Here is a 22,310-nt window from a genome sequence, read left to right as displayed (position 1 = left end):
AAGCGGTAGAACACTTCACTTGCCTGGCGTGAGTGAGGCTTTGGGTCGGATTTGAGTATTAAGATCCCCTATGTTATCCTCCAGGGTTGTACATACATCCCTCTCTCCACCCCCCTCCTCACCGAGTAGTAGCGGGCGAGCGATGCATGTGGGTCAGCACTCCTCACGTGGCCTTAGCCGCAGCTTCTGATCACTACAATTCTAAACAGAAGACATTTTAAATAAAGCAAGTGTGTGTGTGTGTGTGTGTGTGTGTGTGTGTGTGTGCGCGCGCGTGCGCACGCGCGCGCAGGAGAGACAAACCTCAGATTTCCTAATTAACTTCCCCTCCTGTGACCGTTAACTACACCCTGGTTACGGAACTGTCATGCATCAGGCTGCTGATCCATCTTGTCTGACTTCAGAATGCAGGAAGTGTCTCTGCGTGGCCTGTAGCATCGTACATACGTACACAGCTTTGGGTGTGTGTATGTGATGAACTATCTAAGCGCTTTATGCTGGTTTCCTTGTTACGTCTGCCTCGTGAGGACTACTGCTGTGAACCTCATTACAGAAAGTCTGGAATGGCAGCATTGAGGCGGTGGGACGCTCTAAAGTGTCCCTCACCACGGCCATTCCGCTCCTGTAACCTCTCCTTTAGCACCGTGTGTCTGGCCCTGACTGTTTCTGTTCTCTAGAAATGGAAAAGGCTGAGGGGAGAAAAACTTTTATCATCGGTATAGTGCTAATTGTTACTTACCTAGAGATATCCTCCATTTAGGCTGCACCAGCCTGGGCGGTTGTGCTGACTGGTGGACTCCTAAGCACGAGCTGTGGTTAACAATCATGACCGCATCCCAGCCCCGACATTCCTCCTTACCTGACTCTCCTGGCTTAGACACCTGGGTGTACGATGCCATTTTTCAGTGATCACATGTGAGGGCAAGTCTTGAACAAGGCCTAGTGATCTCTGGGAGACCAGCAGACCCCTGGCTCCTGAAGATCCGGGGAATCAGAAGGTCCAGTGACCTGCACTCGGGGATCAAGGAACTGGCTGTAAGTGGTGGTCCCAGGCCTGAGCTGTCCGTGCTGCTCCCTCCTCTGTCCCCATTTCAGTGACACACGGACATGACTAGTGAGCATTTAAAAAGTCGTTTCCGGAAAGCCCAGCTGCACGAGAGTCTGGGTTAGAAAGATGGAATGGGGTAACAGAGAGAACCTTGTAAGTAATGACATCTGAAGAGTTAGGGGCCTTTTAAGACATCTCAGACCCTTACAGCATCAGAACACCTCGGCCTCTCAGAGTCTTTGTATTGCCCTTTTTATGTTACAGAACATAATACTATCCCACTCTCAGCCGCTTTTTGTGTTTAGTCACCTTCGTCTGATACATATTTTCTTTTGATGCAATACTATCATAATTAATAGAAATCGTTTTGATTTTGAGATCCATGCAACCCTCCTTCATCTCTTGTTATATTGGTGGGTACTGGGAGAATTTTAACTGCATCTAATTGACGAGAGCAGTCTTTCTCAAACTTACTAATGCTGTGACCCTTTGATACAGTTCCTCATGCTGTGGTGACCCCCAACCGTAAATTTATTTTGTTGCTACTTCATAACTGTCATTTTGCTACTGTTATGAATCATGATGTAAATATATGATATGCAGGATATCTGATATGAAACCCCTAAAAAAGGGTTGTTCAACACCCCCAAAGGAGCCACGGCCTTCAGGTTGAGAACACTGGACTAGAGTGTGTGGTTTGCCGGGGTGCTGAAGTACTGTGTTAGCCAGTGGAGCTGGGCTTACTGTATTACAGGGACACAGAACAAAAGATACAGAACAGCAATCCTTCCCATTCTAGGACACGCTGTGTAAGAGCCCACACTCAGTTCCTAGGAATACTCTAAAACACTGGGTAATTGCACCCACATAGAGTTCTTAGCCGTGAACCAAATAAAGAAGCCCACTCCATTCCTGCAACGCCTGGGGTTTGCCCTCAAGGTGGAGAGTGTCCTGACAACCCTGTATTTCTCACCTAGTCCCTTGCTCAATCAAATCCAGTCACCCTCCAAGGCCGAAGTGTCCCCGAGGTAAAGAGCTGTCAGCCCTTAAGGTCGGGAGTGGGAAGGGAGCTGCTGTTCTCTCTGTAGGTGGTGATTAGAGTTGATTGTGTTGCTCTTTGAGAGAAAGTCTATTGTCATGAATCCTCTTCTGCTGGTGGAGTTGCTTCAGAGAGTCTGTGTACATGTCATGATTTTAAGAGTGAGGGGGATGATCTTAGGTAGATTGGGCTGCCCGTAGCCTCATCAGATAAAAGCTCTGCAGCGGTTTGATTTTTCTCAAGCTTCAGTGACACATTCAGTGTGAGCCAGGCACAGTGGTGCACACCTTTGATCCCAGCGTGTGGGAGGCAGAGGCAGGCCATCTCTGCGATGGCAACCTCGTTTGCATAGCGAGTTCTAGGACAGCCAGGGCCACGTAGAGAGAGCCTGTCTCAAAAAGACCAAACCAAACAACAACAAAGATGTACATTAAAAAATTTGCAACAGGGTTTTTAGAAAGAGGCAGGAATGTTTGGTTCTATTGATTTAATTATATTTTAATATGTTTATGTTTTGCTCAGGGTTCAGAAAAGTAGGAATGGGTTAGAAAATATCAGTTCCACAAAGAAGTATCTGAGTTGAATGATGAAATGGACCTTACTAGAGAGCTACATCCAAACACCAAAGAAATACCTCCTCTCGGCAGCCCAAGGAGCTTTCTCCAAAATAGATCATCTACTAGTACCCAAAGCAAGTCTCCACAAACATGAGAGGATTGAAATAACTGTAGAAAAGATGTGGGCTGGAGAGATGGTTTGGCAGATGGCGCTGCTCTTACAGAGGACAAGGTGGTCGGCTCCCAGTACCCATTTTAGGCAATCCCCCAACTACTTGTAACTCCAGCTCCAGAGGATCCAACACCTCTGGCCTTCACAGACACCTGCAGACACAGTTTTTAAAATAATTAAAAAAAAAATCTAAAAGCAGAGCAGACAAACTCGTTAAGATCAAAAAACACACTGTTGAATGATGAATGAATGGGTCATTGAAGAAACAACTAAGTTCTGAGACTCAAATGAAAGTTAAAACACAACCTACCGAAGCCTCCGAGATACAATGAAAACAGATGTAAGGACATTTATAGTTACAAGTACTTACATTAAAATATAAAGGAGGTTACAAGTAAATAATTTAAGGTACCTTGGGGCCTTGGGGAAAAAAATAGAAGCCCCAAATCAGTAGGTAGAAAGAAATAATTTAAATGAGGGTAGAAATATTAAATTGGAAAATAAATAAACAAGAGCGGGTGAAACTAAGCATTTGACCCAGGTCGACTAGTGTAGCGGAGAGTTGTGAAGGTGAACATCGGACAGAGGAGCAGGCGGTGATAGCTGGGAACTCTAAGACCAGTTCCTCAAGCCAAGGTTGGGGGATACTCAGTTTCTGGTACATTCTCTTCAAGTCATTCACTCAGTGCCTTTGTTTAATGTCTAGTGTATGCTCACTAACAAAACATCCCTGCCTCCATGACAGTGACATTGTGGCCGTGACAGACATAAAGGGGGTTGATAGAGGAAATAGGGTGCTCTTTGTGAGAGAGAGTATACTTTACTAGAAAGATCTCATAGTTACAAGACAGTGGAGTCAGCTTCTGGAGCGGGCCGTATACTTGGCAGAATACTTGGGTAAATTAAAGTAGGCCTTTTGTTTGATAGGCTGTGTGGGTGTTTTCTGAGGTGCTTCCGTTCCATAGTCAGCCTGAGAGGGCTGCCACCAGGTGGCTCATGCTCTCCAGAAGGGGTCTCCAGAAATGCCTGCCACTTGAGGCTAGCATAGCTCTTGTGGGCAACAAGACGATCAGTCACGGCTTGCTCCACAAAACTGCCTAGTGTCCTGAAGGTGTTTCTCCAGTGACAAGCAGTTACTTCATTTCCCCTTAGACAAGTTCAGTGACACCGCAGGATGCTGTGGAACAATCCTTTTCTATACTATGAATATGTATTACCCTCATTGGTTAATAAAAGCTGACAGGCAGGAAGTTAGGCAGGAAAGCCAAACTGAGGGCGGAGTCAGGAGAGATGCCAGCCAGCCACCTAGCATGCAGGTTGTGTAAAAAGAGGTAACAAGCCATGAGCCATGTGGCAAAGCATAAATATAAATATGGGTTACTTTAAGTGTAAGAGTTAGCTAGTAACAAGCCTGAGCTATCAGTGAGCATTTATAAGTAATATTCAGCCTGAGTCGGTTATTTGGGACTGGGTGGTAGGAACAGGAAACATCCATTTACACTGAAGGCCTGAATGCTTTTCAATGGAACCAACATTCTGCCCTGAATGGAACCGATTCCAACCCTCAGGCCATTTCTATTCTAACTGATCATTGGTGAAGTTTTCACACAAGCAAGCCTGGGAAGTGGGTGCTTGAGTATTTCCTTACTCTTCTCCCTTGGAAAGTGTTGAGTCCAGGCTCCTTCTCTGGCATCCCAGCCTTTCCTAATAGCTTCAGGCTTCTCTGCAGGACCAACTCTCAACCTTGACTACTGACTGGAAGACAAGAGAAAAAATAACAACCAACATCTGTGCTCAGACAGCATGCCTCATTCCAGGCCCGTTAAACCAGAATCTCGGGGTTGTTGCCTGTGATTAGGACTTTCTTAAAGCTCCCCAGTACCTCTTCCAGCAGCTTGGGTGAGACAGACCCCTGTAGACCCCTCATTTTGTGATCCCATCTGCTCCTAGTCAGGCCCCAGCTGACACTGAAAACTGACTCCTGACTTGGCTGGCCCTTCCCGTACTCTAGACACCTGCCCCAAGACACCAATTATCACTGACTGTCTTAGTTACTGTTCTGTTGCTATGATAAAACACAGCTTATAAAAGAATGTTTAATTGGGCTTACCATTCCAGAGGTTAGAGTCTGTCATGGTGGGGCTCACATCTTGATCCACAGTGGGAGGCAGAGAGAAGAGAGACCTTACGAATAGCCTGGGCTTCTGAAACCCCAAAGCTTGCCCCAGTGACACACCTCTTCTAACAAAGCCACACCCTCTAGTCCTCCCCAAATAGTTCCACCAACTAGGAACAAAGTATTCAAATATATGAGCCAGGGTGGGGGAAGTGGGGGGGTCATTCTCATTCAAAGCACCACACTGGCCCAGAGTCTTCCCTTTGAGATGTGCTCCTCTACTACACTGCTCAACCCAAAGCCTGGCCTGCATTCCTCATCTCTTCTAGCCCCTTTGTTACAACTGTATCTATTCTGTCCACTGCAACATCTTTCACGGGCCGTATCTGGTGTTTGCATGTAGGTCTTCCTGCACCTGTGTTCTTACTAGACCATGTTCAGTGCTCCTCCCAACCTGTATTAAACCCCTAGGTCATTTCAAGGCTCATAGTATCCTTTGTAATATGCCCTCCTTGCAGGTCTGTCACTTGGCTGTCCCCTCTTACTCATAACCCTTCAGTCAGCGCCAGAATAGAAAGCACTTAGTGCCCCGGCCTCCTTGACTCCTCATGGGCAGCTCCCCAAGGAAGCTAAACTTTTCACCTGCCACCTTCCTCCTTTACCTGTTCATCTCAGCCGTCCCAAGACACCCACATGGTCCCCTCCTCTGGATGGCTTGTCCCCGAAGCGTCTGTTGTAGGGGTTCTCAACCTTCCTAACGCCGCGACCCTTTAATACAGTTCGTCATGTTGTGATGACCCCCAACCATAACATTATTCTCTTTGCTACTTCATAACTCTGTTTGCCACTGTGACGAATCATAATGTGACTGTCTGATATGTGACCCCTGTGAGGGTCACGACACACAGGTTGAGAACCAATGGACTGTTGGATGTTTCTGTTGGGTGTCCAGAACGGTCTGTTCTTCTGTCTGCTGTGCCTGTCATTCCCACGCAGCTAGGAGTCTCTTCTTCTTCTTTTTCTTCTTCTCAGCATGTAGTGGACACTGGAGTAGTAATTGTGAATGGAACTGCGGTAATTTCAGTTTTTAAGAAGGGTTAAAGACAGTAGGCTAATTAAAAGAGCCTAGGGAAGCTGCATCTTCCATTAACACTTAACATTTTTAGCTGCTTTGAGTTACAGATTATGAAAAATAATGATGCCTAAGGTTCTTTTCATAGTTGCACAAAATTCAGAAGTAGATCCGTTTTCCATATAAAGATACTGTTTTGGCTTATTTAGAGGGCAGTAAAGTAACTATTCCTTTCCATTCCAGTCCCAGATGGAGGGAGGAAGAGGAGAACTGAGGATGTGGGGGAAGGCTGAACCATGGCTGCTCTTGAATAGTGAATTCCTTGTGTGTTCAGTTAGAGAAGCATGGCTGCAAGCTTTGTGTCCGACATATATAGCCTTCTGACCATGCCCATTGCCCCACCCCACCCCCGACCATCATGTTTCACGGTATTTGTGAATTACCAACATTTTCATTTAAAGAAAACAACACTTTCTGCCTTTTAAATGTTACTTAAATCTATAAATAGATTGCACTCACCACAAGAATGGGAGTGGTAATTCCCGGCATGGTGTTCTGACACCAGCCTCAAAGAGCCAAGCTGTCCTCTTCTCTCTTGTCAGTGACGCTGTTTTTGGAGTTTTGGAAGCGGCGCCAGGCAGAGCTTGAGTATGAGTGGGACACTGTTGAGCTACAGCATGAGGAACAGCCCCGGCCAGAGTATGAAGCCCAGTGTAATCACGTGGTGATAAATGAGATCACTCAGGTACGTCTCTGTTCTATTACAGTATATGCTGTCCTTGCATGTTCTCAGCAAGGTGATGCAGTGCAGTGCTCTCCCTGCAGGTTCTCAGTAAGGTGATGCAGTACAGTGCTCTCCCTGCAGGTTCTCAGTAAGGTGATGCAGTGCAGTGCTCTCCCTGCAGGTTCTCAGTAAGGTTATGAAGTGCAGTGCTCACCCAGCAGGGTCTCAGCAAGGTGATGCAGTACACTGCAACCCCTGCATGTTCTCAGCATGGTGATTTAGTGCAGTGCTTTCTCTGAAGTGGTTTGCAACACAATCCACCAAGCCATCATAAGGTGAACAGTGCAGATGCCTGAGCCCACTATGGCATCTCTGAGGTGCTGAGTATCCATCCCAGATGTGTTCTGAGCACTGCTTAGGACAGTGTATGTGGAGACCACTATGGCCCCTCTCTTGCAATTATGGTAAAATGCATTTATTTTAGAGACAGCAAGAATGGCACAGTTGTGTAAAGAAAGATGTGTTGGCATTTACAGATGTCTCGGCTGTCACAGGCATCTTCCTTGCAGTCATTTTACATCCTGAGCTGGCTGTCCCTCTCTCTGGCGCTCAGTCTCAGTCACTGGCCCTCCTTCTGGTTGGGACGTGCACAAAAAAAATACCGTGACTCTTAATCTAAAGTCCAAAGGGGTTGAAGGAGGGGAACATATATTGAGATCCTGCCGTGTGCCAGGGCTGTGTGAGTGAGGCACTTGTCACTGGAAGAGTACGTTTGCTGTAACTACTGCTGCAAAGAGAGAGGAAATAATGCTGCACATCTCCCTGGTCATCCCCCAACCCCCAAGAGCTGATCTCTGAGTCTTCCACTGTATTTCTATCAACACAGGGAATTCAGAGCTACCTAGTATGGGAACAGAGTTTTGAAAAGGAGTAGCTCCTGGAAGGGAAATTCTTTTGCCAAGTATCTGAGGAATACCCCCAACTGTAGGTTCCTAAATCAGCCCCCAGATTTTCAGAATGTGGGTGCTAGTAGTGGGGGGACACCTGAGCATCCTCATTTTATAAATAGCATAGCAGGTGGCATTTGTCTCTTGGGATGCAGGGAAGCCCCATTCTGAATAATGACTGCTGCTTGCTGGAGCGGACAGGGCAGTGCCTGTGAGTGGATATTTCAGTATGAAAGCTGAAACTCCAGCAGTGACAAAGCCTACGGAAAGCCAAAGCAGAGATGGCCTGGTCATTTAAAATTGTCAACTCGTGAATTAAATCCTTAGTGAAATGCTGCTTGCTAAAACTTCTGAATGAAATCTCACCTTCCTTTATTCCCCATGTCACCGTGTTGCCTCGGGCAGCCTCCCTGGGTTAGAGAGGAGAGTCATATATTGCTGATGTTGTAGGCATGACAGCAGCTTATGGGCTGGGGGGATCCTGGATCTGTATCTCCGTTTCCTCCTCTATAAAATGGAGTGATAGAATGTTTCTGTGTTCCTAACATGAGCATGGATGGCGTGTGTAAAACTCAGGAGACTACCTGGCACAGACTGAATGCCAGCCAGGGTTCACACCTGGTGTTACACTCTGGCTGTGCTTCCAGGTAAATCAGGAGGAGTCTTGTTTCCTTCTCTTAATAAACTATAAGATGGAAATGCTCCAAAAATTCATTGTTACACCACGTTAACACGTAAAGCTTTACCAAAAACCACAGCTCTGATAGCTGAGAGCACATGCCAGGTGAGTTCAGGGTCCTGAATTAAATACCCAATACCAAAATAAATAAATAAACAAACAGACGAATGCTGTGCTTGGCCTGGTGTCTGAGATCATTAACTGCTTGGCTGTGAGTGAGTGCCAACTGGGGTTTTGGTGGTGGTTAGCTGAGTCTAAGACCTGTTGACACCTCCAGAGATATCCACAGTTTCATTGGCGCTGCCCCCTTGACCAGCTCTTTTTCTTCATCAGGAGGAGGAGCGCATCCCGTTTACTACCTGTGGGAAGTGTATCCGGATCACGCTGTGCGCGAGCGCTGTCTTTTTCTGGGTAGGAAACTGTCACAAGCTTATGCTTAGTTGATTTTTTTTATTACATGACAATTTCTTTAGTATCTCATTTAAAATATCAAGGAAAGTGCAAGCCAGGTGCCTATGTGGTCTCATACAGAGAGGTCACTACATGGTGTCGTATAGGGAGATGGCTCCTGAGTGCTCCCTGGCTGCCACGTGGAGTATTGCCAGGTCGGGGCACCTTCCTGTCCTCTGTGGCTTTTCTGTCCCTTCTACCCCACTCCTGTCAACAGGTCAGGAGTTTCCACACTGCTACCAAAGAAACCAAGTGGGAAGCAGTAGGAACTCTAAGAAATTGCGACAGCAACAACTAAAATTAAAAACTGTAGGAATTTCCATAACAAAAAGATATGCCAAAGGAGAAGGCATAAAAACTAAAGAATAGAAAAGGAATTTTAAAAACTGATTTTAGGTGGGGAAGAAAAAAAATAAAGACATTGCTAAAAACATCAGACTTACAAAATAGTTCTGGTTTATTATTAATTAAAATGTATTATTAACACAATTTAATGAGAGCTTTGTTGGGCTCAGGAATAAACCGATTAAAGAATGGGATGTGACAGCCAGATCCAAGCTCTGGTCTTGTGATTTAATGCATAGAAAGGCAGGGTTATAGATCCAGATTGAGTTAACGAACAGTGGGAATGCTTGCTAGCTGATGGGGAAAGGAAAGGTCAGGGTCGTACTTTGAACCACGTGCTGTAATAAATCCCAAAAATACTTTTTTTAAACTGTAAGCCATAAACTAGAAGTAAATGTGAATGAATGCAGTCTGTAGGTCTGAAATGACTTTCTAAACTTCGCTAGCCGTGGAAGACAAAAGGACAGATTCGGAGAAAAGTAAAGATTTTGACACACTGAACGTAAATAAAATAACAGAAAAAAATACAAACACACAGTGATGCAAGGACGGATGGATACCTTTAGGACAGACTCCCAGTCAGCCGTGAGACAGCCACCGCAGCAGGTGACAATATACACACGTGTACACCAACCCAGAAAGACACAGTGGTCCGTGTGGGAAATGTCCTGACCCCGGGAGGACCAGTGCACGTCATGAGGAGCTTTTCTTTTCGGCCTCCTTGGAGATGCCATGTTGAGGTGACAGGGGACCAGGTGATGTTGTTTCTCCATCTTTCCTAGAAAGCAGGTTGACCATGTGTATTAAGACACACTCAGAAAGATTTATGTGCTCTAGCTTAGTTTAGCTTTTAGAAACTGTGCACCAAGAACTATATCAAAGTCCAGAGTGGTTGCCCTGATCTGTAAATCCTAGTAATTCACAGAGCCAAGGCAGGATAGTTCCAAGTCAGCCCAAGCCACATAGCAAGATCTTGTCATAAAGGGGAAATCTTATGGAGAGGTAAGATTTCATCATAGACATTATCTCATTCTATAACACATGTGCACACACACAGGCCTATACACACATGAGCACCACAGCCAAAAAAGTCCTTCCCACTTCAGACTTAGCCAGACAATGGAATATTGTACATCCTTTCAAAAGTATGCTCATGAAATATCCCATGATGTGGGAAATTCTTAAGGCTTATGATGAGTTAAAAGGAAAGATAAAAATATGAAAACTGGCTTTTAATATGCAAATAAGGCATAGTTCTGAAAGAATTTTGCTTTTATTTTAATAGTGAATGATCTTACCATTTTTCTTTATATTACTTTTTATAATTAAAAGGTTTTTTTAAAAAAAAATTGTAGGTGATAAAGCCAATTTCCATTTGGAGTGTATGATAATGAAATAGGGTAAGGTTGGTTCCAGTTCCTTAAACTGAACTCCAGGTCTGAGGTATAATTTTGATGAGGGCTAGCTACTGTAACCTAGATAGCATCCAGTGGACACCCAGTAGGCTGAGATGTGAGGAGAGGTTGACCCTACAGAGCAAAGCCAGGCTTTTCTCCTAGATAGAAAAGGGCTCTTAAGTCCATCCACCATGGGGCACTTTGAGGTTCTCTATAGTGAGCACGCACTCTAGTTTGATCTGAAAAATGTCAAAGTTAGAGTCAGAAAAAGATAAACCTGAGGGAAGAAAGTGCCCTGCTCTGAGCAGACTAGAAAGTTGTGGAGGCTTCCAGGTTTGGAACAGCCGTGGGAGATACCAGAGTCTTAAACCGAGCCAAGGAGAGGCCGAGCTGCCAGGGTCTGTGTCTTTGAGTCGGTGTGACGCTCATGCTCTCCCTGCCTGTCAGCTTAATCTAGAACTAATTTTAACTCTCTTTCAGCCTGTATCTCTAACTTCTGACCCTTCCTACTGTACAGACTGCTTATGAGAATTCAATAGTGAAAGGGCGCTGAGGTTGGCAGCGAGCATCTAAAGGGTGCTCTGGTGCTGAGTAACTGGAAGAGTAATTGTGGGGGTGATTATTAGAGAAACTTAAATGGCCTGTTTGTGTTATGCTGGGGGAGGAAGACGCTACATTTTTCCAATTTTTCTCAGCCTTAGCTAATTTACACGTACACACACACGCAATCCTTTTCATTTCACAAGACTTAGCTGTGAAGGAGAGGAGATAATGAGCGAGATTACAGGGAAATACAATGCCTTCTCTATCCGCAGATTTTACGGCAAGTTAGAAAATGTCTTTTTAACACTTTGGTCGCCATAATCACAGCTAATACCACCCAGTGCTTTGCCTAGGCCTTGGTGTAGTATTCTGCCATTACATATGGAAAGGGAAGCCTGGGATTAACCTGTACAAGGTTCCACAGCCAGTGGCAGAGTTGGGGTTCACGTGCAGGAGTCTGTAGCTCATCCCTGTACGTTGCTCAGCGCATGTTGACATGTGGTGTGTCTTGCTTGGTGCTAGAGTTCCTGTTCTCCGCTGCTTTTCCCCGACTCTCCTCATAAACAGTCAGAGTCCATGGTTTTGAAGTATATCCAAGAAAGAAGATATAGGCAACAATTTAAAGGAGCCTCTCCAACATTGTCTAAATCAGTGGTTTCTCAACCTCCCTGATGCTGTGGCCCTTTAATACAGTTCCTCGTGTTGTGGTGACCCCCAATCTTAAATTTATTTCATTGCTATTTCATAACTAATTTTGCTACTGCTATGAATCCGTGACATAAATATCAGATAAACCTGATGGTCTGAGGCAACCAATGTGAAAGAGTCACTCCACCCCCCACCCCCACCCCTGAAAGGGGTCATGACCCACAGGTTGAGAACGACTGGTCTAAATACTGTTTTTATCAAGTAAGGAAAGGGTCTTAAGCAGTTCATGCTGACCAAAGAGAGCAGGCCTGTTTACTGAGAAAGTAAAATCCTACCCCATGCAGGCTTTGCAGCAGGCGGCCCAGTGATCCTGGGAAGTAGGAGTCAGAAATGCAGCAGGTCTGTATGGCAGAGCTTGTGGGGATGCCGGTGTGAATGGTGGCCCAGGAGATCCTGAGTGAATAGCATGAGCTCTTAAAGCAGAGGCCTGCTGCCGATACCAACGGCCCGGGACCTTGGGCAGTGCTGCAGTTAGACCCTGGTACCATGGTAAAGGCCAAGGCAGCCCATGCTGACTCTTTGTGACTGGCTCTCTGGTGAAGGACTGATTCTCTGTGGATTCGAACTGAAGAAACCCCTGCTGAGTTCGCACCTGAACCATTTAGTATTGTACAAGGGACATTTGCATTGTGTCTGTGATCATCACGAACTGTAACACGAATTGCTAAACGATCTTAATAATATAAAAAAAAAAAAAAACCCAGAGCCAGATATTGGGGTGAAATCTGAGAGATCAGAGGACTAGAACAAGCCAAGCCACAAGTTCTTACTGCTAGGAAATCCTCAGCCCAAGAGAGCTACTTCCTGTATACTCACACCTTATATACATTTCTGTGCCCTGCCATCTTACTTCCTCTCTCCACTCAGCTACATCACTTCCTCTTTCTGCCCAGCTCTATCACTTCCTGTCTGTCTATACAGACCTCTATGGTTAACTAGTGCTGGGATTAAAAGTGTGTGCTACCACGCCTGGCTCTGTTCCCAGTGTGGCCTTGAACTCAGAGAGATCCGGATGAATCTCTGCCTCCCGAATGCTCTAGGATTAAAGGTGTGTGCTACCACTGCCTGGCCTCCATGTTTCATATGGCTTTTTCTTCTGATCTCCAGGCCAGCTTTATTTGTTAGAGCACAAATAAAATATCACCACAATGAACACTCCTTCCACCTAGAATGTTACTCCTCTTTTGTGCTGTCTGAAGACACCACTCCTTTTAACATAGACCGTCTTCCTCAGCACTCTTAGTTTTATAGGACAATTGTATAGAATATGTAGTAAATGACACCGTGTCTCCTCTTGCCTGGCACAGTCTGATCATCAACAGTATCCCACTATGGTGGATGCTCCCCCTTTGGTACCCATGTTTCTTCCCATTCTGCCCCACTTTCCAACTCTTCCCTGGCACTTCCTTGAGATGCCCTGCACTCGGCACCTGCCCCTTGTTTATCTAAGCACGGGGGCCAGCCTCAGTGCAGGTCTGACCCTCGCTGAGGCTCACACCGCCGCTGCTGGTGCTTTCAGATTCTGCTCATCATCGCGTCTGTGATCGGCATCATCGTCTACAGGCTGTCCGTGTTCATTGTCTTCTCGACAACCCTCCCCAAGAACATCAACGGGACAGACCCAATCCAGAAGTACCTGACGCCGCAGATGGCCACCTCCATCACAGCCTCCATCATCAGCTTCATCATCATCATGATCCTGAACACCATCTACGAGAAGGTGGCCATCATGATCACCAACTTTGGTGAGGTCCTGCCTGGCGGGAATGATTTCCGAGATATTTAGAGTACCTTTACTTACTTCCGTCACTGTAGGTTGAAATTCTTTGGGAATCTTGAGTGTAAATGTATTTTCTCCAGCCCATATGGGAAGTATGTAGTGTGCATCTTTGTATCAGAAGGAGGGACGTTAGATCATGTGTTCTCTTGCTGAAAGTAAACAGTCTCTATTACAAACAAGTGGAAGAGAGTCACAGCTCCAGCGGCAAGTGCACGCCTCAGCCAGAGAGAGGACAAGCTGCCATATTGGTGCATGTCACCCCCCCCCCTACGCTGTCCTTGTTAATACAGCTCTCAGCAGCTCCACCTGATGTAATGGGTGTTGCTTCTGGCTGGCTGGCGTCCCAAGCAGCTGCTTCATGGCTGGAGTTAGGGGCTTCCCCCACCCCGCGTGCATCCGGGTCGTTCTCAGAATGACAGTCAGATTGGCTGAGATTCGTAGCTAGGAGGACAGTCCTTTGTGCCTCCCACATGCCTCCAGCCAATGGCTTTTCTTCCACCGATCTTACAGTTTCAGGAAACAAAAGAATCGCCTCTACTTGGCGGTTCACAGCTAATTTTCTAAGGGGTCGGACATGTTCCTCAGTGGCAGAGGTCCTGGATTTGATCCCTAGAGCCACAACAAAAATAACTCTGGGGTTTTAGACCAAAACCATTCTTGCCCATTTGATGATAAGGCATTTATAAATTTTAAGGAGCAGTTTAAAAGTAAAGTAAATGTGTGTGCTTGGCTTGCCGCGGAGGATATTGTGTTTATATGGGAGGGGAACTCATAACAATGTGTAAACTCAGAATTAACACAGTGGCTATTTTAAGAAATGGAAAGCAGATTCAATAGAAACAGTGTGAATTGTAATCCTTTCGGCATGTTATCTCGGGTATCAGAGTCTTTGATTAGCGTCTCAGCCGTTTGGGATTTCAGGGTCTTTCTTGCTGTTGTTTTAACCGCAGAACTCCCCAGGACCCAGACTGACTATGAGAACAGCCTGACCATGAAGATGTTCTTGTTCCAGTTCGTCAACTACTACTCTTCGTGTTTTTACATCGCGTTCTTTAAGGGCAAATTTGTAGGCTATCCAGGGGACCCGGTGTACTGGCTGGGCAAGTACAGAAACGAAGAGGTGCGAAAACTGAATGGTGTTACTCTCGTGACAGCTGAAGGCTGCTGCTAGCTCTCTCTCAGCTGCCTAATGAATAGTGACTTCCTTGTGTGTTGCGGGGATATTTTTAGCCTAAGAGAACAAGTAGAGATGTTAATGTGATGCTTCTTTGCAAGTTGCACACCTGAAATCTAAATGTTGTTTTCTTTGGAACATGCCAGTGTGACCCAGGTGGCTGTCTCCTTGAACTGACGACGCAGCTGACAATCATCATGGGCGGAAAGGCAATCTGGAATAACATACAGGAAGTGCTGCTCCCGTGAGTACCAGATATGTAGTCCTGGGTGTCAGCGTGGGGGACAGGTCAGCCCACCTACTGAAATGATTTACCCACATAGCCATACATCTCTCTCTCTAAAGCAGACTAGAATCCATTGAGATTAAAGGCCTCTAGACAAGAAGGTCTAACCAGTGGTTTATACGTGTTTAATGATGGTATACAGGGGCTCAGCAGATGGCTCAGCTGTAATGTACTTCCTGTGTGAGCATGAAAGCTAGAGTTGGGGATGCCCAGTACCCATATAAAGAGCCAGGCACTGTCGTACATGCCTGTAACCTCCACCCTGGGGAGGTAGAGACAAGCGGATCCCCAGCGCTCACTGGCTGGCCAGTGAGCATAGCTGAATTGGCCAGCTCTGGGATCAGTGATAAACCATGCCTGAAAAAAGCTAGGTGAAGACTGAGGAAGACGCCTGATGCCAACCTGTGGATCTTACATGCTCCTGTACACATGTGTAAACACACGTGCATGCACACAAGCACATACAGTAGTGTTATACAAGACCTTCTTCATCTTCACGTTTAACAGAAATCCCACTGGCTGTCGTTTATGCCTCCTTAGGCTGTCACTGGTGGCCGACTCAGCAGAGGCCTTTGAGAAAGGGCCCTTGTTAGAGTTGTGCACTACATACTGCCGTAACATCCACATAGCACCTCCCACCCTCATGCATCAAGTCATTAGTAGCAGTGTGTTACATGCCTAATGTGTACCAGTCTCTGCAGCAGGTGCTCTGTTTTTCATGTGCATGTTTATGTGTGCATGTATACATTTATATAGTTTAATTTCATAGGTCTTACTTGAATCTTCCTTTTGCAAATGAAGATGTGTGGCTTAAAGAGGTTAAATGGTCTACCCAAGATCACACTGGCAGTGAGAGGTTGCTGTGGGATTCAACTCCAGAATCCTGTGACCCCAGACTCAGTGTTTTCAAGAACAGACATCCCCAAGGCATCAGAAACAGTTACCATGGGGATTTTAAATGGTTTCCTTTAAAAAAAAAAAAAAAAAAAACGAGAGAGAGAGAGACCAGCAGCAGGGCACAGTTACCCTCCAGATAGTTGTTAGCAAGGGCCCTGTTGTGGGATCTGTCAACAGCCAGCACCATCTGCATTTCCTGCAAACAGAACACTTGATATCGTAGTTTTCCATTGCAGTGTAACAAATTATTACAAAGTCACTGGGTTAAAATAATGTTTGAAGTCCTCTAGTCCTGGAGGTCAGATGTCTAACATGGGTCTCACTGGGCCAACACCACGGTGCTGGCTAACCAGGGCCTTTCCAGAAGTTCTCGGGTGAATCAGCCTTTGCCTTTCCTGGCTTTATGGCCGCCCAGACCCACCCTTTGGGATGCTGTCTGTCATGCCTCTGCCCCCACTCTATGGTTCTCATCCCTCCCTACATCCAGGATGATCTCCTGTCCTGTGGCCCATGTTTCTATGAGACCTAACGCTCTTCAGGTGTTCTGGAGACTGGCAGGGAACCCCTTTGGGAGACCATTGCCCTGCCCACATGCCGCTTACTTTTTCAAAGAAGTTTCTGGTTTCCATTTTTGCTTTCATGGAACTTCTGATCCCCCTCCTACCACTCTGCATCCTCCGTGAACCCTTTTCTATTCCGTGTCAACACCGATGACAGAGTGTCACCTCGCCCAAACGGCCTCTCGAGCCACTCACTCAAGCATGAAGGTAAACTTAGAATTTACATTTCAAAACTAAAATCCTTCCTTTGTAAAGTCTTGTACCCGCTCCACAGTGGGGTAGATTGGCTTAAAACTCACCACCTGGTTTAGGCTGCAGTGTTCTGCATCCTCCACTGTGCTCCCCCACCACCTACGATGTTGTCTCTCTTTCTGCCCTGAATCTGTGTCTCCTGCACTGCCAGATTTCTGTTCGTTCTCTCTGGAGTAGTTAGCTGACTCGGGTCTCAGTGCGTCCACATCACTGGGGCTTTTTTTTCCCTCTTCGATGGGACCTGTCACGGCCCTTCTCAAAGACGGCACTCCCATCCCAGGAAAGGATTCCAGCTTTAGCTGGGAGATAACTTTAATCCTGCTGCACAGAAAACAACCCCTTCCTTTCATCAAGTTCATAGTCTTGTTTTTCCAGATAAGTGAAAGTAGGTCATGCGCAAATCACGCTGTTTCAATATGAAAATGTGTTTTAAAATATTTTAACTCATTCTTATACTACTAAAGCAGCACTTTCTAAGCCAAGTAGATTATTTAACACTAAATTTTCTTGATAAGGAACTGCTTGACAGTGAGCTATTTTCTGAGTTTTTAAAAGTTAGTGGGGAGGGTATGTTTCCTAAATTAATTCTGAGAAACTTTGACTTCAAGTAAGCTTATTGTTAACAAGTGCAGAGATTTCCATTCTGGCCAAAGAAAATAAAGTCATGTTTTTAATTCTCTTCCCCTGGCTCTAAACCTAAGAATGCCAAGTCTCAGTTGGAGCAGTGTCCTTGGGGCTGTGCTGTGTGTGGACCAGTGCCTTAGTTCAACACAGAATCCGGTACAGTGGTATGCCCGTTACCCCTCCTCCCAGAACCTCAGTCCTCTGAAGAGTGTTGGAGCCAGGGAAGAGGCATGACAGCATTCATGTGAGGTTGCTACGTCAAAGGAATGCAGTAAAGGGTATTTGATCAGAATTTCTTAGACTTGGTCACTTCAGGTCCACACCCTTCATTCAGCTTGGATTCCTACACTGAGCTGAGCCTACACGTAGACTGATCCCAGGTACAGAGAAAGCACTGGGTGTGAGCACTTGAGTGAATAAATGATTGGTGTGTTGTTGGACCCTGAGAATGTCGGCCCTCTGGTCATCCCAGCACTGATATTCAAGGCATCCTAGGGATTTTTTTTTTTCTTTACAAAAGACCGTGTTAACATTAAAAAAAATAATGATGAAAACCCCCGAACACTTAGAACATGAGTATCCTTACATTTAACTAGGGGGTGGCTGTGACATTTTTTTTTCCCTATGTGTCTTTTCTCTTTCAAAATGACCATGCACTTACATAACCAGAGAAGGGACTGTTGTAGGAGAAAATACCCCTCTTCAAGAGAGGCTGTGGATGCGGCCTCGATAGACACACTCACCCTTCACAAGAACATTGACTTCAGGTGTGAAATAGTCACAAAGTGATGTGTGCTTGTGGGTGGGATGTACCTAAATGGAAATGGCATCTGGCTCTAGTTTGATAAAAGGCCAAGAGAGAATGAGATACAAAATGCTATCACAACATAGTAAAAGGAAATTTAGTACTATGTGTTTTGTTAATGTTATGGTAGATTTGTACAGAAATGACTTTGTAACCTCTGCTTCTAATCTTAGCAGGGGAGGGAGAGGCTCTCTGGTGGTTTTTGTTTTGTTTTGTTTTTTAAATCTGTGGAAATTCTCATGTGTAGTCAAGGTTGAGAGCTGGTTCCAGAATCATAGCCCAGTTTTGTTTTTGCTTTTATTTTTGTTTTTTTGTTGTTTGTTTTTGGGGGGGGTTGTTTAAAAACAACAGAAAAAACATGCAAAGATTCAGGGCAAAGATGGGTGGATTTAACTCAGGGAAAGGGAGCAAGAGGCTTGGAGTCTCTAGCTCCTGAAGCCAGGCGGAGAGTCGTCTGCTGTGATCTACAGTGTGTTTTGGGGGGATGGGGAACAGTGTGGTGAGGAGGGGAGTATCTGCCGAGTGAGGTGGATTGGAATCCCCAGAAGAAAAATGCCTGCTTTTTCTAGGGCACGGACAGTGTGCCTAAGTGGCTGGGGAGTGGGAGGCAGAGCAAAAAAATAAATAAACCAATAGAGGCCAAGCCCATATTTGCCATGGTTTGGTGTCATGAAGGTTTGTAAGGTGTGGCCTTTGAATGGCTACTGCAGATTCCAGGGTGCCCTCGGATCTTTGGGTTGACGTAGAAGAGGCTTCGGTGTCCACAAACATTCCACACCTTGAAGCCAAGGTCCCAGTATCTTAGCTCCGTCTTCCATGGCCTCTGCCTGTTAGCGTGTATTGGTAGGCAGGAAGTCCTGTGAGTGTGAGGAAAGGTCCTGGCCCCTTTTACCTGTCTTGAATCCTATTAATCCTGGCATCGGCCCTCGCCAATGTATATCAGCACATTTTAACTTTACCAGAGAAGCTAGGAAGCAGGAGAGTGTGGGTTCAGATTCAAGGACATCCCAGTCTGAGTTCCTCCATTTGCCTGGCCTCCTACAGAGGAAGTGGGGAGAGAGGGGGAATTCGGGGCTATGTTCCGTGGAAGAGCATCTGTCCCAAGTAAGCTTTACTAGAAGGTCCAGGAAGACTGGTCAGCCTCGAATCTTAAGCGCCTGGTGCCCTCGAGGAACAGGTGAGGGCCTGAACCATTTTCTTGTAGCATTTGTTTTTTTTTTTTACAGTCCCGTAAGGAGTCCTCAGTGTCAGAATTCCAAACCCACACAAACCTGCTGTCTAAGCACCCAGAGTGTGGGAGACGCTGTGTGTGTACTTGAAGCCAGCTGTTACTTGGGGGGGCGGAGGTTCTTTGTCACAGGTGCGTGGAAAGACAATTCTGTTGCCATCTCGGGTCCCTTTTCCAGGCAGAGTGCCCTGGGAAGGGTGGGAAGCATTTATCAGGGACACGAGAAGCATGATGTTCAAGAAGAGAAAACAGGTGGCTGGATGGGAGCAGCATGCAGTGGTGGTGTGCAGGGCTGACTCTGCCCCGATCTAAAGGACATATGTAGCTAGAGTTTTCCTACCTTGCCCACAGTCAGGACAAATCTTTGTCACCCGCCAGTCCCAACCAAGTAAACACAGAGACTTATATTGCTTACAAACTGTATGGCCCTGGCAGGCTTCTTGCTAACTGTTCTTAAAGCTTAAATTAATCCATTTCCATAAATCTATACCTTGCCACGTGGCTTACCGGCATCTTTACATGCTGCTTGTCCTGGTGGCAGCTGGCAGTGACTCCTTCTGCCTTCCTGTTCTCTCAATTCTCCTCTCTGTTAGTCCCACCTATACTTCCTGCCTAGCCACTGGCCAATCAGTGTTTTATTTATTGACCAATCAGAGCAACATATTTGCCATACAGAACATCCCACAGCAGACATACTTTGTCTTCCTTTGTCCTGCAGTTGTTCGGTTCACGGCAGAGTCTGAGACCTGGTTTGTCATTTTTGTGCTTAGCGTTCTGCAGTAGCCCCCCACTTCCCTAAGAACACCCCAACCCTCACGCTTAGATCCCACCCCAGTGCTCTGTCTAGCCTTGCTTCCTCCTTCCGGGGACCCCGGAGCTTCTGTGTTGTGCTGTCTAAGGCAGGTCTGCTCCTGCCTCAGGCTGTCTGTGGCCACTAGTCCCCAGCCTGGAGGTTCCAGCTCTGCTGCTCAGGCCCCCTACCCCCTTCACAGCCCCACACTTAATGCCACAAGGTCAGCATCCTCAGTTCCCCCTGCACACCGTTACAGACAGAACTTGTCTACAGCAGGTACCACCAGCTTGCATCACCATCTTCATTTTGCTTATTTTAACCCTGAAAAAAAATGTTTTTAATGATTAGAGGGAAAAAATGGAAAACTGAAGATATTTTTTAATCATTTATTATTTTTATGTGCACTGGTGTTTTGCCTACATGTATGTCTGTGTGAGGGTGTCAGATCTTGGAGTTACAGACAGTTGTGAGCTGCCATGTGGGTGCTGGGAATTGAACCCTGGGTCTTCTGGAAGAACAGTCAGTGCTCTTAACCGCTGAGCCATCAAACTGAAGATATTTAGCATGCAAAGGAGAAGCTAATTCATTGGGAGGACTACCTATTCAGCTTTGAGACAGCAAAGAAATTCTTCATGATGTGGGTCTGACAATATTCATTCTAACTTATAATTTGATTTTTTTTTCTGGCAGATGGGTCATGAATCTGATTGGACGATATAAAAGAGTTTCGGGATCAGAGACAATAACTCCACGATGGGAACAGGATTACCATCTGCAGCCCATGGGCAGGCTGGGGTTGTTCTATGAGTATCTTGAAATGAGTAAGTATTCAGTAAAATATGCTGGGGTATGTGTTGGAGCTGAAGGAATCTGTGGTTGAGCTACAAAATTATTTAGCACATTGATATGAATAGTTTGTTTTTCTCCACTGGATAGAAGTATAGAGTGGAGAAAAATCAAAGCTTTCAAATATGATGGCTGTGTGTGGTTTTGTTAGTATTTATGTTGTTCAAAGCTAAGGATTTATTACCATGCATTGAAATGGAATTTTCCATGAGGTACTACTTCACTATAAGTTCGCAAAGCATGCTGACCATGTTGTCTGTGAATGAACCCTAATCATTGTCACTAGGTACGATTCATTCAGCTTATGCTAACATCCATGCAGTTATTGGCCAGAACAGAATCACTGAGCAAACCTGTGAGAACACAGTTCCTCATGGCAGGAAGGGTCCCTGGCTCCCTTTCATACCTCACTCCTGCTTCAGATGGCCTCTTGTTTCTTCTGGGCAGGGTTTGTATGTGGTGCCTTGAGTGACCCTATGGGTGAGGAGCCGTTCTGCTGGCCTGGAGTTAGTCAGGACTTGGCACAGGGCCTGCCCCACCTCCTTGGGTGTCTTGTCCGTTTGTGGACTACCTGCACAGGCTCTCTGTCTTCATCAGTTGAACATGGTTTTGAGCTCTGTTGCCTTAAATTGATGCATCTGAGAACAGATTTTCATCAGGAACACTAACCTTTCTATTGTGAATGACATGCTTAATTCTAAAAGATGGCTGACCATTTACATATTTTGTATCTCTGCCCTTTGACCTAACCTTTACAACAAGTCACAATTTTTTAAGCTTGGGAGAACAGAAAAATATGCACAAAATCTGACAGGCTTTGTGTTTGTGCAAAGGGGTTAGTGTCTCTGCCAGGACACTGCTTCCTACAAACAGTTGGTAGGTTATTAAATCATATTCTGTGTATAAAATATCTTTTAGAAAGTATGCATAATACATAGAAATAGTTGTTTGTCTGGGTGAGGAAAACAGTCCACTTTGTGTGTATCAGCCTGAGGTCAGATTTGAAATTCGTTTTTGTTTTTTATCAAGATTGGTTTTTATTAAGGGTGCAACATCAGTACGGAATGGATTGTGAGACAATTACTATCTCTTACTAGAGCTCTGATCAGCATTAATAGTAGCTCCCTGGCATAGAACGTTACTTATTTGAGCCTCTCCCCAGCACAAAGACTTCGGAGGAAGTTATTCCCCCCACATATACCAACTGATTAGTTAAATGAATGAAGTTAAGGGAAAAAGTTACATAGCCATGCTCTGGGGAGATGATG

At 45.6% G+C, this 22,310-nt stretch overlaps 1 protein-coding gene across 2 annotated transcripts in view; it reads left to right on the top strand.

The window, feature by feature from the left end:
- Ano6 (anoctamin 6) overlaps positions 1-22,310 on the top strand; it is a 186,644-nt gene that overhangs the window by 146,611 nt on the left and 17,723 nt on the right. For both annotated transcript variants that reach the window (XM_059247004.1, XM_059247003.1), the window contains 6 exons: positions 6,607-6,749; positions 8,688-8,765; positions 13,317-13,542; positions 14,528-14,697; positions 14,898-14,995; positions 20,887-21,017. In XM_059247004.1, the coding sequence (XP_059102987.1) occupies positions 6,607-6,749; positions 8,688-8,765; positions 13,317-13,542; positions 14,528-14,697; positions 14,898-14,995; positions 20,887-21,017 (846 nt within the window). The remainder of the gene's footprint in view (positions 1-6,606; positions 6,750-8,687; positions 8,766-13,316; positions 13,543-14,527; positions 14,698-14,897; positions 14,996-20,886; positions 21,018-22,310) is intronic.

This window comes from Peromyscus eremicus, chromosome 20, assembly GCF_949786415.1.
Source record: "Peromyscus eremicus chromosome 20, PerEre_H2_v1, whole genome shotgun sequence".
Classification (NCBI taxonomy): domain Eukaryota; kingdom Metazoa; phylum Chordata; class Mammalia; order Rodentia; family Cricetidae; genus Peromyscus; species Peromyscus eremicus.
The sequence above is the reverse complement of the archived record's forward strand: the minus strand, read 5'-3'. Positions and strand labels throughout refer to the sequence as shown.